Source organism: Labeo rohita, chromosome 19, assembly GCF_022985175.1.
Source record: "Labeo rohita strain BAU-BD-2019 chromosome 19, IGBB_LRoh.1.0, whole genome shotgun sequence".
NCBI classification, from domain to species: Eukaryota; Metazoa; Chordata; class Actinopteri; order Cypriniformes; family Cyprinidae; genus Labeo; species Labeo rohita.
In genome coordinates this window covers 11,872,176-11,889,598 of record NC_066887.1, presented here as the reverse complement: position 1 = coordinate 11,889,598, position 17,423 = coordinate 11,872,176, and the positions used below count along the sequence as shown (strand labels likewise).

The 17,423-nt window shown below is 41.3% G+C and overlaps 1 protein-coding gene across 4 annotated transcripts in view; it reads right to left on the bottom strand.

Moving 5' to 3' along the window:
• Nucleotides 1-2,057: 2,057 nt before the first annotated feature.
• atxn1a (ataxin 1a) overlaps nt 2,058-17,423 on the bottom strand; it is a 131,236-nt gene continuing 115,870 nt past the window's right edge. For all 4 annotated transcript variants that reach the window (XM_051136242.1, XM_051136243.1, XM_051136245.1 and 1 more), the window contains 2 exons: nt 11,221-13,300; nt 2,058-10,384 (listed from right to left, as the gene is read on the bottom strand). In XM_051136242.1, coding sequence (XP_050992199.1) covers nt 9,824-10,384; nt 11,221-12,984 — 2,325 coding nt within the window. In that variant the 5' untranslated portion in view covers nt 12,985-13,300 and the 3' untranslated portion in view covers nt 2,058-9,823. The remainder of the gene's footprint in view (nt 10,385-11,220; nt 13,301-17,423) is intronic.

Here is a 17,423-nt window from a genome sequence, read left to right as displayed (position 1 = left end):
GCTCAGGGTACACCTTTAGCCTTTAGCAGTATAAAAGTATTACAAACAAGTTGCATTGCATTCCAAGTCCTCCGATACCTTTATGCGAAGAACAGAGTAAATCATAAGGTTTTAATCACTGACAATGATCTAGTTTCAGCACATATCACATACTCCTGATACTTACAAACTTGTTTAGCACAATGCAGTCGGTCACAAAACACCAAAGAACCAAAGGCATTTCACAACCAAAGCTTACATAACGCTTCTTCAGGGGTCCTATTATGCTCTTTTACAAAGTCTTGATTTTATTTTGGGGGTGTACTAGAACAGCGGTTCCCAACCTCGTTCCTGGAGGTCCCTCAACACCTTAATCTCCTTAATCAAACACACCTGATTCAGATCGTCAGCTCATTAGTAGAGACTCCTAAGACCTGAAATGGGTGTGTCAGACAAAGGAGAGGTGTAAAAGGTGCAGTGTTGGGGGGCCTCCAGGAACGTAGCTGGGAAACACTGCACTAGAACATGCTCTCATGCTTGGTGCTCTCATGCTTCGAAAAACGCATTATTTTTTTACATCATTTACATTATACAGTACCTTTTCTCCCCAGCCTGGGACAAACAGCTTGATAAGTTCTATCAAGAGCTCCTTCAGATCCTAATTAGTTTGTTCAGGTGTGTTTGATCAGAATTGGAGCCGAACTCTGCAGGAAGGTAGATCTCCAGGAACAGGCCTGAGCACTCTTAATTTAGACGGTGTTTCAGTTTTGCCACAGCCCTTGCCAAAGCAGCAAGTTCTGTCTGCTCCATTATAGTTTAAGGAACACTCCACTTTTTTTTGAAAATAGGCTCATTTTCCAACTCCCCAAGACAAGAGTTAACAAGAGTTAAACAGCTGAGTTTTACCGTTTTGGAATCCATTCAGCCGATCTCTGGGTCTGGTGGTAGCATTTTTTAGCATAGCTTAGCATAGATCATTGAATCCGATTAGACTGTTAGCATCTCGCTCAAAAATTACCAAAGAGTTTCAATATTTTTCCTATTTAAACCTTGACTCTTCTGTAGTTACATTGTGTACTAAGACCGACGGAAAATGAAAAGTTGTGATTTTACCAAAGGTTTCTTATTTAAAGTAATGGAGGACCCTGCACAATGAAAAATGATGCTAAAGGAGTACCCTGTGCATCAAAAATTGACACCAAGGGGTCCTGATCAATCATCAATATGTGACAAGTTGGAGTGAGAATATGTTGCAATGGAAGACAAGAAATTGTTGGATAAAGTCGTTATTTTTATTTTCTTTGCGCACTATTCTCGTAGCTTTATTAAATTTAAAGTTGTCTTATGTCACATGGACTATTTTATCAATGTTGCTATCTATGCAGGGTCAGAAAGCCTTTGGATTTCATCTAAAATAAAGTCATGGTGATGATATGTTTGCAGAATCATGAGTAATTCCACTGTGAATGCAATTATAAAAAAAGTTGAAATAATGCAGGCTGATTTCTTCAACAAAAGCATATACTGTTGATTAATGACCTCGAAGCACACAGTAGCTCTGTCTTTAAAGGTTTATAAGTTGTGATGAATGAATAGGATTTTTATTTCTCTTAGCAACCCAAGCAAATCCTATTGGCTCAACAATGACAGCGCAATTCATATTTTATAATGAAATGTGCACTTTCAAACTTTTATAATCAACTTACCTTTCAGGCTACTGTACTGTGGTTTAGACTAAACGATAAACACAAAGACAGACAAGCAGACAGAGCTGAATCAGCCTTGCCTATTGTATCAGTCCTAACTGTTTCCTACAGTCAAGTGTGGGTTTGTCAGTGTCTGATAAGATCTCAATGTCTTCCATCTACACTCTTTCAAATTAACGATCCAGCCCGGAACAGAAGCGAATACTCAAGGCCTCCACCTCCGCCAACTCCCACACTCCATTGACTAGGTGCGCCGGAGCCAAAGAAGCCTGTGGAATACCTCTGTGTTCATGTCTGTCTGTGAAGTACAGCTATTCGATCTGACATAAAGCACCTTTGCATTCTCACAAATCACGAACTCCGACAAGGGTGCAGTTTGCAATTGGCACTGTAATTTTTATTAGTACGTGTATACTGCAACAATAAACTTGTACTGGTATACAGACAATTTCTTTTTTAAACAAATTTGTTCACAACCTGAATCAAATATTGTTTTGTTGTTCAGAATAATGAAATAAGTTCTAACTAGAAAACCGGCAAGCACCATCAAAGAAAGGGACCAAAAAATCCAAGAAACAACGTGAGTGTATCCTACAAATAGACACACCACAATTAGAAAATAGAATTTCAATTCAAATTTTTTTATATTAGTTTTCTTTTTAAAAAAAGCTAGTGCAAGTACAATATTTTGCACAACTTACAGAGTATGCACGCGTATGGAAAGAAAATGAACCAAAAGAAAAAAAAATTGCCTTTCACAATGATTTCCTACCTAGGGCTTAATATTTTTTATATCTAGTTTCCTTTGCTAAATAAGGTGCAAAACACTACTTCCTCTCCCAACAACCATCTCTTGCTACTGGCCAGACTCCTCCGATACAAATCCAAGAAAATAGAACCTCGGGACTGGATGCGACATTCAATTTTTCTTTAACAGTCTCGCTCGACATCTCCGTGTGGTGTCTTACTATAGGTCCAAGTAAATCCACAGCGCTAAAGCTATGGAGAAAACAACAACACTGACAATATGGCAACCTGCCTCCACTGAGCCATTGTTTTCAGGGTCCAATCCGGAGGTTTTATGATCGTGGATCTCTCTGCCCAATGGCAAGTGAAAAAAGAAACTAGAAACAGCTTCCATTTCCCTTCCAATGGAAGACTTCAAATCTCTTTATGACAAGACCTGCAACACCTCTAGTCCAGCAAGCCTGGGGTATTACTGCTATATCTGAACCCACTCCTTCCTGAGGAATGACCAATGGCTTCCTGTGTATCACAAAACACATCTTAACATTTCTCAAAAGGGAAAACAAAAAAGGGTGGCTGGACATGCGTGCACATTTAATGATAACCAAACGCCGTTCACCTGACAAGAAGTACGTAGTGTTATTTCACCTCCGGGCTAGTAGTTTGCGCATTCGGCCTCAGCTTTAAAATCTCGGGGGCGGTTATTCAAAATGCTGAGAAACTACCGTTCATTCAGAATCCAATTTACACAAAACATACTTGGAAATGACTGACATGTTAAAATTAGGCCTAAAAAGATTTTACAGAGTACAATTTTACAGAGACATCTTATTAAGCATTCATTGGCAAGAAACCCAGAATTACAAAATGACCTTTTTTTTTTCTTGAAGATATGTCATCTCGAGAGTGTAGTTGTACAAATTCCGAAGGATAAATACACACGTTACGAGGCTGTCGATTGCTCTGCGTGAAGGTGACATCGGGGATGTGAAAACAGCATCTGTACACGAGTCGGTTCAGGCCTGTGACGGTCAATACGTCCCTGGCGTTTAGTTCCCAGTGGTTAACCAGGGTTGAGTGTCCAGTTCAACCCAACAGCGACAAATACTCCTCAAGATGGTCGCACGAGTCTCTTTCCTGCGCCCCGGCCAGATGAGGGTGACAGAACCCAGGACGTACCTCTCTCTGAGAAAGCGTTCGTCAGTTTACCGGCTCACCGTGAGAGACGAGGGCCGGCCTCCTTTTCTTAGGAGTGTGCACTGTTTTCACTATCCAGCACTGATATAGCTGAATGCTCATATATTAATTATAGAATTAACAATAAGACTAGGTACAATACCCATATCAAGCAGCCCACACATCAGTTAGTTAGGGTGAAACAAAAAAACTATAACGTGGGCCTGTAGAAGATTCTCAGCCTGAGGTTATTAATCCAGCGGTTTGGACAATTGACAAGATGTCACACAACAGTCAAGTTGAACAGAGAAATCCTGACTGATTTTACAACTGATTTCAAAGAAAAGCAAACTCAAAATAACAGTTGGTTGTTTTGTTTTCAATGAGAGCCACAATGAAAGAAAAGAAAAATATTTTGATTTATTTTTCAAACTGCTGAAACGTCGCAATCCAACATTCGTCTTTTTTTGTCATTTGTTGTGCCAGAGAAATAAAAGTAAAAACAAGGAAATTGTCAGCGGTGCTCCCCTTGCGAGAGAGAGAGCTGTCACAGAGCCGCTCGAAAACTCTTAAAAACATTCATTAAAACACTTTCTCTCGTCTCCTGCCATGATAAAAGAGTGCTACAGAGGAGACCGAAGCAAAAGTACAAAGTCCAAAGTACATGAAGCAAGGTCAAATATAGAACCAACATGAAAATAAAACAAATAAAACCGAACGACGGCGTTCGAGCACACATCAGTACAACAAAAGAGTAAAGTCATCTCAGGTTCATAGAGGACCATTCCAACTTTATTTCAACTCTCTGTCCTCGTCGTCTCAACCCGTTGGACCCAGGAACGGGCCGAGACGGAGGGAATTCGTATTGGAGGGGAGAAACTGCGATGACACCAACCTCTCGCCCTATCTTCCTCGGGATTAGAAAGTGCTGAAACAGTATTATCAAGTCTATCTATTCTATAAATGACAAAAATGTGCATTTCGTTTTTCGTTTGTTTCTATAAAAGTGGTCCCCACTTTGATGAGGTCGATGAATCATTTCTCAGTCTTTTTTTTTTCAGTATCTTGCATGTGTGAGGATCTGGGCTTGTGACGTCGGAGGGACAACAGGCAGACGGACAGACAGCTTGTGATGCGGACAAACAGACCCATACAGACGGTTACACAGAGACGGACAGAGTGTGTTAGGAAGGCCTCATATGGTGTAGAGACATTGTGGGAAACCAAAGCACAGGGCCAATGAAATGACTGCTTCTGGTTACAGCAGTTTAACACACAAGCATATATATATATATATATATCTCTTTACATGTACACAAACCTTTCAAAGGTCACACAACCTCCTCAACACACATTCACACCTATTTCTCATCCCTGAGTAAGCCCAAGGAAAGATTTTGACCTTTAACAGAAAAGCAAATGATGTTGTCATAACGTCTGAGACAGCAAACTCACCCCTCTGCCAAAGAGAATGAAACACACTGAAAAAAAAAAAAAAAAAGTGCAAAAAAATGATAGATCAGGGGTTCACTACAAAGTGAAAACACAATGTTTTACTCACAAAATCATGAAACCCACAGGCTAAAGACGGTTTGAAACAAACAACACAATTTGAGGGAGAAGCTATTTGAGTGGAAACCACAGAAACAGTGCTACATACAGATGGCACAAACTGTTACGCGTGTAACTTGAACAGAAGAAGAGTTTAGAACGTCATCAGTGGGGTTTAAGTTTTTAAAAAGCTAAAAATAGGTGTCAAAACAGCGGCCGTTCTCTTATTTTTCTCATCTCTCAGCACTGGAGGTCATAAGAGACTATCATTATCAGCACAATGAACCGCCAGCTGTACCATGTGCATCTTTTATTCTCTTTGTTTGTGATGACCATCAAATGCGACGGCACAGAACATCTGTGATGTTTCATTCATTCAGGTCATCGCACATCAAGCATGTTTAATTCATCTGCAGTTGGACTTATTTCTTATCATTTGAGAAACAATCAGTGACATGGATGCTCATATTAAATTAGCAACATCTAAAGTCCAAAATGCAATCAAAAACATACCTGGAAGTGAACGTGCATTTGCTTTTCTCCACATAAAGTCAGCGTGAATCAAAAATCGACCCTGTTACTTCCTCAATGCTCATTTCAGGTCTTATTGCGAGCGATTCATCCTATGGAATGCAACTTTACATGTTCGCTGACAACACCGGATGCGACGGCTGTCGTGTCGGAACAGCTGTTTACGTTGGCAGCGACAAGCGACCGTTGCCAATCATTTTAAATTTGTGTCAGTACGTCATAAATAGAATGCGGCAAAGGGGATTTTCCGCGTCATTCAGTGTCCACAGCATCACTGATTATAATGGGTTCTATTCACCATATTTTTCCCGTAAGAGCGATAGAAATTTAATGGGTCTGGCTTCCGGTCTCCGCTTGTTTTTAGCAGTACAAAACAACTCGTTTTGCTTCTTGATATTGCAAATTGGTCTGTCTTACTATGTTTTAATGTATTATCTGAATTATGAACACACTGGTTTGTACTGCAAACAGTTGTACGTTTACTGCACGTTGTTATTCTTCTTGCTATTTCCATTTTCGCCCATAGGCTTACTTCTGCGTTGAAGGTGGATTGTATTTTGTTAGCAGTCAGACTGCATTCTGGTTCTTGATTGAATATCCTGAAAAACACCACATTATGGAAGTAAAATGGTCTGGAATATCAATTTACATTGACTTTAATAGATATCACAGGTGAGTGTTACCATAAAGTGAATGAGCCGACAGTTATAACTGACTTTTCCCCTTAAAACCCAAAAAACTATTGTAATTTCAACACGCTAGGCAATATGAAACTCCATCACAAATACTGTCGAGGTTCTATGGCTATAAATGAGAGCGAGACAGATATAAAGAGAGAAGTTCTTGAGCTATAGCGGGTGTGCCGGGTGAGAAAGCAGTCGCACGTACATGCCAGGCAACAGAAGGTAGCTAACGGTTGCGGTTGGGTAAACATACTCTGAGAGAGGCGTACTGGTTCTGTATGGGCACCTGAAGAGCATCTGGAGGTCACTATTGATTATGGGTTAAGACGGCTAGGAGGGGACAGACTCTGTCACTGCATATTAATTTACATTTCTCCCTGAAGTTACTGAGGGCTGGCTGTGCAAACCGCAAATCAACCTAAAGAGGATAAAAAACAGCTTGCTGAGGTCGAACACAAGGTCTGGTGTTGATGTCCGGTTCTCTGTAGTATTTTTTTTTGGTTCAGCACTAGAGACTAAGGGTTATTGCTACGTGCCGTTGTTCGGAATGCTTCTCGTGTGTACGTGGAACCGCACTGTGCAACCAGAAGGAGGCAGACTGTAAAAGGATCGAAGCAATGAGCGACATCGAAAACACTGATCATTACATGAAGGGAAGGACGACAGCGAAAGGTCAGAGAAACAACACAAATGCGAGACTGACAGTCGCGTTGTTGGGGTGGTTCAATGGACAAACAATATCACATCTTGTTTCTACCTTTTGGCCCAAAATAAATGTTGAACACAACGAAAATATCAAGTTTGATTGGTTAAAGCAGATACATCCAGACATACAATCCAAGAAAAACTCAAACACGCACACTTTGAGGGGACAGAGACGTCATGTCAAATGGAAAAAAGAAAAAAATGCACGGTTGTGGTGTTGATCTGAGAAACCCTGTTTTATTATAAAAAAATAAAGCATTTTCAAATTGTATATGGGGTGCACTCACCCACTCACCCTCCACCACTCATTAAATCAATCTATGCATCTTTTATTCTTTACGACTACCCATCTTCTTGCCAGATCTTCACCTACCCAAGCTATCTTGAGTGTGGCCACTCAAAGGACTCGACAAGTATGCAGGCTACAGGCTATGACTTCATCCACCCCTACGAAGCGAACACCTCGACACAGCACCGTTCACAATCCTACTTTTGTGTTTCCTGATTTTCCTAATGAAAATGAACCCAACAGACCTGCGAACCAAGCAAACTTGTCAAGAAACTGCTACATTTCAGTAAAAATCAGGTTTTCGGCCCTGTCCTGTGCTGGCAGAAAACAAAATAAATCATGTTACTATCTCTCCAGATGTGCAAATTGCAATATTCTTTTAAGTAGAACTTAAATATCTATTTATAACATGTGTGGTATGTACACACACACACACACATACACTTGCACGCACACAAACACACGCTCACGCACACTCACACAAATATACTACAGATCACTGAAATTACTACATGACTGCTTTCACATACGTTCGATGAGTCAGTGTCTTGGGGGACGGGACTAAAAACGTGCTCATGTAGTCTTGCGCTCTCATACAGTAAGATAGATATAGCATATGCAGTTCTATACATGTTAATGTACAAAAAATACATGACATATTTCAACATGATTGAAAATTACCGTAACCGTGTACATTTACGTGTGTTTGAGCCCGCGCACGGACTCGCATGCGTGCACGACCACATACACCGCTAACAAACAGGTATATGACACCCTTCGATCCTCTGAAGATTTCTGTAGCCAGAGTTTCTCACTTTCACTTTGTCTATCATATCTCACGTAAATATATAAACAGTCTCTGTACTTTAATTTTCCACCTGCATTCACACTTTCATACCACTCTTTTTGCTCTAAATGACTTAAATGGCAGTTGTTTCACGGGCCGTGGCCTCTTGTGCCCGTCTTTACTCAAGCCGTCAGATCACTTGAGAAGGCTAAGCCAATCATACGTAATGAAAAAAGTGCTTCCTTTAAAGCAGTCCTCTTGGGGACAAAATCTCATTGTTTTCTCTTTCGTCACCTGTTACATTCATCCCTTCACAGTGACCCTTGTGAGCAATCACCATCCCACAGAGTGCCACACGACATCCAATTCATGATACAGCATACAGTACTGTGTTCATGTTGAAAAATCAACAGAAAATAGTAGTAGCAATAATAATAATGATAGTTAATAATTAATTAATTTGACTCATTTGATTGAAACTACTAACAGGTGTGTTAAGTAAGTGCTTCAGGACAACACTCATCTCATCCTTCTCCGACACTTCCGCTCTCTTTCTTTCAAAAAAATCTACTTTCTCTTATTAGAACATAAAACAGGTGAGACTGTACTAAAAACAAGGGACTGGTCGATCTCCTCACCCACTGTGTTTGTATGCATCAAGATACGTCCATGCACATATATATATATATATATATATATATATATATATAAATATATATATATATATATATACATAGACAAGAACCCATCCTGTGTCTACATAAAAAATGACCCCTGATTGCAAGGTTTACACATTCATCACAAAAAAAAGAAAAAAAAAGAAAAAAAACTACCCATCATGTATGATAGGAGGGTTTGAAAAGTGAGACGGAAAATTAAAACATGCAAAACTACAAAAATAGTCAAATAAAAAGTTAGACAGTTGGATATATAAAAATAGACTCGTCCATCTTCCCTGTTTTAAATGATAGTTTCGTCTTTCTGAGGAGCAACTGGCACCGCTCAATGACATCATCATCATCTCTCTTGGCCTGTACCATAGTATTTGGAAACCTCTTCCTGCATTTCTATAAATGTTAATATAATCTATGCTAGTCTAACTGCGCTGACGATACTGCTCTACATTGTTAGCATTGATTTGGATAGTCTCTTTTAGTCACAGTTAAACAAGATGGCTGACATCATGTGAACTCCTGCAACCAGTGGAGGAGCGGTTTCCGTTCTGCCACCGTTAGCAATGTTATTCACACCAGTTGTTCGTCTTCCCTTACTAACATTTCAGGTTCACTCAGCAGGTGAATGTTTTAATTGCCACTAGATGTAGTTAAACCAGGTTTGTCTGTGATAATAAAAAAAAGAGTAGAGGATGTTGTAGGTGAGAGAATAGAGAGCCTTCAGGATATCATGCAGTGCTTGGGAATTTCACAACCTTCCCACCTTGCACTACATCCGCCCTGAATTTGACCGATCGAATGAATTGCACCAATTGCCTGTGTAATATTGAATGCATCTATTATAATGTTAGAAGAGATAATGTACATACTGAGTAAATTTAGCCTTTAGGTAAAGTAATCTGGATAGCAAATTAAATCAGAACAGAGGAAAAGAACCTAAAACATTCTGAGGGCAATTTTTTTTGTTTTTTAACACATGACAGTCCAATGCGCATTCACTTTCCAATATTTGATCTGCCTTCGATACTGATTTTAACCTCCTGAGGGATGAAGGAAGGCTTGGGGAACGTTAAAGGAGGCTCTCCTTCGGGATTTTCTACTTTGCGGCCCTCAGGGGCCGACCACCTCCTTTTGCGGCCTGTTGGTTTGCTACCGGACTCTGATTCTGTGACCGGTGGTGCTTTGCAGATGTCTCTTTCACCAAACCTCAGTTCTCCATTCTCTCTATTGCCTTGACCGCCTCCACCTCCCTGATCTCCACACTGCCCGAGTCCGTTCTCCTGTTCTGTGTGCCGAACACCCCCTCGCACGCCGCTTGAGAGCGCTTTGGGTGATTTAAGGGGTGGACCGAGGGTAGGCGCATCCAAGACTTGCCCCTGGGTCTTCTTGATGGAGCCGTTCCTCAGGTTCTTCAGGGTGAGGGAGATGCAGACGTCGCCTACTGAAAGCTTGGTGCATGGCAACTCGAGCAGCTGGGTTGTCCGATCTGGACAACACGACGACCAGCCCTGGCCAAACACGAAGAAAGGATACTCTACTAGCACCTCCACGCTGACCTGCGAGAGGAAAAGAAAAAGGCAAAGAGAGAGGACATTAAGTACATACAGCAGAAGTCATGCACAAATGCCTGATGATATGAATGAATGCCTTTGCTAAATAGCATCTGTTAATCAGCGCCTCTCAAACTGACAGACTTTAGAACTGCTTTCGAGTGGGTGGCCCCATCTCAACTCCCAGACAAATGAAGCAGATTTTTCATACAGCCCACTCACAGTACAACAGAAGGAAGCAGAAATAAGGAATGACTCAATTCTGCCAGTGAATCCCACACAAACTAAACAAAGATGCCATGGGGACAGCCAGGGGAGGGATTATGGAACAGGGAGATGATTTCAGCTGCCAATTTACCCCACATCTAGTTACACTGATTGAGTGCAGGTGGAGTTCATATAGGAGGACATTCACACCCTCACAGCTCATGAAAATATATAATGGCTACCATATGGTTATTCGAATCTGATGACAAAAATGCTTGAAAGATGCAACAAAGTAAAGAAGATCCCTGGACATAAAAGGTGTAAAGAATTTTTTTGCCAATGAGAATTGTTAAATATGAAATTAAATTAGCCATCTTTGGATTCTATTTGCATTTGATCAAACTACCTTTGAGGGACAAAATTTGCCAAGATATTTAATCCTCTTTAGATAGCAGAATTTAATTCACTCTAATTGGTATTCTAATGTAAATGATAACCTTAAAATATGCACTCTATATAGCCAATATTAAACACTATAAAAAGTTGCAGTACATACTAGTGGCATGAAACAACCAGTACTGTACAAGATATTAAACATTTTACAACAAGAGTAAAGCAAAAACATATTATCCCACCTGTGAGCGATGCTCTCCTACAGCAAACTGTATAATAGCAAAGTTAGGCGTATGACTGCTGTCAATGCGCTCTACAGTGCTGGAGTCGATCTTCAGCTCACTGCTGATCTCAGCACTCTGAATGAAATCCTCTGTCTTCAGGTCCTCCACCCGCTTCAATTCCCCATCTGCCAACTGGATGATGGAGCCCTTGGTGAAGTAAGGGGGCAGTGAAGGGGCTGAGGGTGGCGGTGGAGTCGTCAGCAGGCCGGCAGGGGCCGGAACCACAGGCAGATGCAACTGGGCTTGAACCACAGCTGCAGCAGGGTGAGGGTATGGGGCTGGAGCCTCAAAAGTCTCTACTTTTGGGGCTGTCGAGGTGACGAAAGCATGGGGCAGTGCCGCAGGTAGGGGCGGTGTGGACGACGTAGCAGTAGCTTCAGTTCCACTCACTGGGATGATGACCGGCTGAGTTCCAGGGATGACCAGGTGCTGGGGTAGGCTGGTGTGGTAGCTGAGAGATTGCTGGTGCCCCGTGCCGGCAATGTAACCAATGATGGGCTGCTGGGCAGAGTAGAAATTGGTGGAGGGGAGGCCCAGGGAGAGTGACTCTGTGCTGTTATGTGTGGTCTGGATGACTGCATGAGGAGACAGTGCGGTAACTGCCCCCTTTAGACTGTCCACAGGTGGAGGCGGAGGATGAAATGGAAGGGAGGAACTGCGGGACACAGGTTTGCCTGCGCAAATCCCTCCTTTCTCAGTATGGGATGTCGGGGGAGGCAGCTTGTCCGGTGTACCTCCGGGATCAACACCACCGGAGCTATGACTGTTGGGTACCAGCACCAACGAGGTCCGCATGGCTGCGCTGTCCTGCATATATTCGGCAGGTAGCACCACATGTCGAGTCTGCTGCTGGTGGAACTGGTGCTGATGGTTGGAGGAACTCCCTTTGGCAGTGCTGCCCTGCTTCCCTGCACTAGATTCAGGAGATGGACCAAAGCGTCTGTCCTTCTCCAGCTCTCCATTCAGCACCTCCCTGGGCCTCATCTCCTCCCTCTTGGGTCCATCTATGTATGGAACTAAGACTGGTGAGGGGCCACTGATGGGGAGCGTGTGGTGAGGGTGTATGTGTACGGGCAAGTGAGCGTGGGGTGATGGAGCAGTCCGAGGAGATACGCTTAGAGGAGAACCAGTAATTTGGACGTATTGGGCGGAGTGGGGAGAAGAGGTGTTGTCAGTTGTGACCAGGCCTGGAGGACGGCCCAATTGGTGGTGCTGGTCAAGTTTGGATGCTGGAGAACTGGAGGTGCTGGCATAAGCCTCCCGTTGTGTGGTAGTGGTGGCCGCCGAATGGGGAACTAGAGGGGAGATGTAGCCAGCATATGGTGCAGAATACGGAGAGCTGATGAAGTGAAGATTGGGAGGCAGGGGTGTGTACTGAATGGTGCCAGCGGGCTGAGAGAGGGGTGACGTGTACACTGCAGGTATCGTGGTCACTGCAGTGGGAGCTCTGGTTAAGTGCGTGGACGAGGGAGGTATACTCTCAGCCGCGGCTGACAACGGTTTGTATTGAGGCCCGTCGGGTTCTGAGGAGGTGCTGGTGTGCTGCCGCCCTCTGTCGTGTCCGCTTGCCAGACTGGCAAGCCAGGCCAGGTTCCCTGAACGCTGGCTCTCACTGGCAGGCGCCATCACCATGGGCCTCTCCTCTGAGGGCAGAGTGCTTGCTGGGATTTCACGCTTCTTTGGGGGCAGGCATTCATTGCTCCGCTCCTGGTTTGACTTCATGGCGTCTGAGAATCTTTTACCACTCTTTCTAGATGTTTCTTCCCCCTGTCTGTTTTGGCTCTTTTCCTCTCCCTCTTGGTCTCTGTCTGTATTACTAACAGAGTGTGCCCTCCCACTGACTGGCTCAGAGCGAGGATGGGGATGGGGTAGAGAGGAGAGTGGTGGTGTGAGGGGATGTGTCCTGTGCCTAAGGTCGGATGGACACAGATTTCAGTCTTAAGCAACGGAAGTCACACCTGCTGTGGGAGAGCGGTCCATGCAATTCATGCGGAATCATTTCCCTCTGAGAGCGAGTCTCCAGGACTGCAGGAAGAACCTGAAAAACAAACACATGCATCATTAAGGTTATTTCTGTTTTGAAAACAGCTCTATGGAAGGCAGTCCTATAAACTCTGACGAGAACTCAAAATGAAAGGCTAGCTCTGTGCATTCAATATCACTGTACATGTGAGTGAACATCAGTGTCTTGTGGATAGCACTCGCAGTGTGTGTGTATTTGGAGTACTGTATGTAAGTGGACCCCCTGTAGGGCAAGATAGAACACACAGTGTGAGCATCATTAATAATGAACTGGCACTCTGCACTCAGGACTTATTTGAAGCCAGTAACACATTCAACCTCATGCAACACACAATCACAAATTAGACTGGAGGTTCATATACTACAGTGCACAAACATAATAATCATCTTTAAGTTGAAATGAATAGCATGCACATCTGAAAGAGAAAAGGCTATTTATCAGTCAAGAATTTACTGAACTGTAAGAAAAATGTCAATTTAGATCTGATGTTGGCTTTAAGAGCTCTCTGTCAAAGCAGGAAGCCAGTGTTGCATTTTCTTCTCCCTCCTACTCCGGAGTGTATAGGGAGACACGTGACGAAACAGTGATGTTGTACAGCATTATGACTTGTTTGACATTTCTCCCTGAGCTCTATTGATTGAACCCATTCAGCTGCGTCTGTTGTCCAGCACTGGTGGGAGGGTGGTTTTGCATGATAAACAGGCCCTGATGATTTAACAAGTGTCGCAGTGCTATAAAAGAGCAGGCGGATTCTGCTATAAGCGGAACCCACTCTTTAAGCCGGTCTGTATAGCATGTGTATGGAACACTTACACAAATGAAACAAAATGTACTGTAGTATCACCATGGTGTTATGGGCATGTACAATGGTAATACCATGCACTAGTATAATACTATGTTTACAATAAATACCAGAAAGCACCATAGTACAACCAGGTATCAGATGATAATACATGAGACTAAAATTCATGTACCATAGTATATATATATATATGCAAGCACCCCTATATAACGGTATGTTTTGCACATACACCATGTTAATACCATGCTTGTGTGGATATGGCAATACTATGTTGAAATCTGTATCATGAAGAACCAAGGAAATACATTAGTATACTGTACAAATATGGTAATCGTTCAAAACGATATACATGATATACAGTTGTGCTCGAAAGTTTACATACCCCTTGCAGAATCTGCAAACCCTGGTGAAAAAACCAGCATATGCTGGTAGCTATGTTTTGATGCTGGGATGCTGGTTAGGTATATTTTGGTGCTGGTTTAAGATGGTCCTTTGCTGGTCCATGCTGGTCCTTAGCTGGTTTATGCTGGTCCTTAGCTAGTTTATGCTGGTCCTTTGCTGGTTTATGCTGGTCCTTGACCAGCAACATGACCGGCATAAACCAGTAAAGGACCAGCTTAAACCAGCAAAGGACCATCTTAAACCAGCACCATACCTAACATACCTAACAGCATCCCAGCATCAAAACATAGCTACCAGCATATGCTGGTTTTTTCACCAGGGAATATGTTAAAAATTTTATCAAAATACAAGGGATCATAAAAACTGCATGGTATTTTTTACTTAGTACTGTCCTGAATAAGCTATTTCACACAATAGATGTTTATATATACTCCAAAAGACAAAATAAGAGTTTATAAAAACCACCCTGTTCAAAAGTTTACATACCCTTGAATCTTAATACTGTGTGTCGTTTCCTGGATGATCCACGACTGTTTTCATGTCTTGTGAACAGGCAGTTCAACTGTCTGTTGTTCTTTAGAAAAAAATCCTCTAGTTTCTGCACATTCTTTGGTTTTCTGGATCTTCTTTGGATCTTCTGCATATTTGAACCCTTTCCAAAAGTGACTGTATGATCACCTTTTTTAACAGCTGTGTATGAGTCCCTCAGTTGTCCTCAGTGTGAAAAGACAGATCTCAAAATCATACAGTCGCTTTTTTAAAGGGTTCAAATATACAGAAGATGCTGGAAAACCAAAGAATTTGCAGGAGCTGGAGGATTTTTCTGAAGAACAGCAGGCAGTTGAACTGCTCAGGACAAACAAGGGACTCATGGACAACTAACACAAAACATAAAAACAGTCATGGATCATCCAGGAAACAACACACAGTATTGAACGGAGTCATTTTTATAAATTCAGTTATTATTTTGTCTTGCGGAGTATATATAAACATCTGTTGTGTGAATTAGCTTATTCAGGACAGTACTAAAAAAATAACATGCAATTTTCATCATCCCTTTCATTTTGATAAAATTATTAACATGTTTGCATATTCTGCAAGGGGTATGTAAACTTTGAGCACAACTGTACATATATATAATTCAAAGTACCACAGTATTACCATCTGATACTACAGTGTAACTATAGTGTGCCTGTCAAGTTTCACATCCTCAGACAACGTTTTAAAATTAGACACAACAAGTCACCAAGCAAAACTGATCGTTTTGTATGTTCGAAGGTTATGTTTAGGTTCACAATGGTCATGTCGTCACTTTGAGCAGACACAACAGCCCTCAGCTGATTACAAACAGCAGGAGCATGTCCTCTCTGTTTGCTCTTAAGTCAAAGTAGTCTAGAAAGGTTATGCAACAGCTGAACACTATTGATTGACAGCGATTGCCATTGAGGAGGGTGTTTATTCCCAGCACTCTCTCAATCAGTGTTTCCGGCCTTTTTTTTTCCTTTTTTACTTTTCACCCCCCCCCATCGCTCATTTCTTCCCTTTGGCTCATATATCTTTTCATCTCTCTCTGAACCACCCCCAGTCTTTTTCCTTCACCATAATTTGCATCAGACAAGGGCAATCAAGCATGTTAATAACCCAATTATCATAATCATTTTAATTAATGATTTAAGTAATCAACCATGGTAGATGACAATATTATCCAGATGGCATTATAACTTACACTAAAGGCAATTCTAGAGGTTTGAACTGGTCTATTCCAGGTCCTTGAATGTTTGCGGTGAAATAAACCCTTTATGATGGGATTATATTTGAAAACTGATTTAAATGGTAATCAGTGGTTCATTGTTCCCAGGTTGATGTACGATCTACATCTCGATTTAGTCTCTACACTCAAGAGCATATGATGTATGCTTCCCATGAATTGAAGCACACCCAAAGACACTCTCTGCATCTGAATATGCGAACATCCCAAGAATTCAGAGCATCACATGAGTATGAATAAGATATGAAAACTGGGTGTGGGGGGAAGACATGGAGAGAATTATGAGTTGAGCGGCTCTTATTTAAGTGTTACTGGTATCAAGAAAATTCCATGTAGTTAAATTATACGTGTTTATTTACTTGTTCAAACTCCTCAGTACAATTCATGGTTGTTGTTACTACATTACAGGTCAAAGAACATAGAGGTAAAAGGACAATGCCACCATGGCATGTATTATTTCCAAGAATGTACTGATGCTACACACCTGCAATGTTATAGAACACAATTAATGGTTGAAAAGTCATTTGAATTCAATATTGTGCTTTGTTTCCGTAGACAGAATAAAAGCAGTACTCTCTCAATAAAATAAAATAAAATAAAATACAGTCTTGTTGGTAGCACTTGTAAATATTTACCCAGATCAAACTGGAAAAAAACTGTAATGAGAAAATAATCATTATATATATATATATATACAGACACACACACACACACACACACACACACACACACACACATAGTGTACAAATAAGAGATATTTCAAACAAACTACTTTAGAATGATTAACTATTGTTTTTGTTTTTCATCACATATTAATTGAGAAAATACATGGAATATTCCTAATCCTAAAAATGAATGTCACTGCAAGACTATTTAAGTGAACTGCAAAAAAAAAAGAAAAAAAAAAATTTATTCAAGTTTGTAAAGTTTGTATTTCATATTTAAAAAAATATATATATATATATTAAATAGATGTACATAAAATATATTTATAATAACAAATAACATATGTAAAAAATACATAAATTAATATAATTTATAATTAATAACATTTTAATCTAAAGTGAAAAAAGGAAATATTATTTATCAAGTTTAAGTCCCAGCTCTCATTTCTGATCCAGTTTCCCTCTCTCCTCTTTTATCACTGCCTATTTCAAGCCAATTTA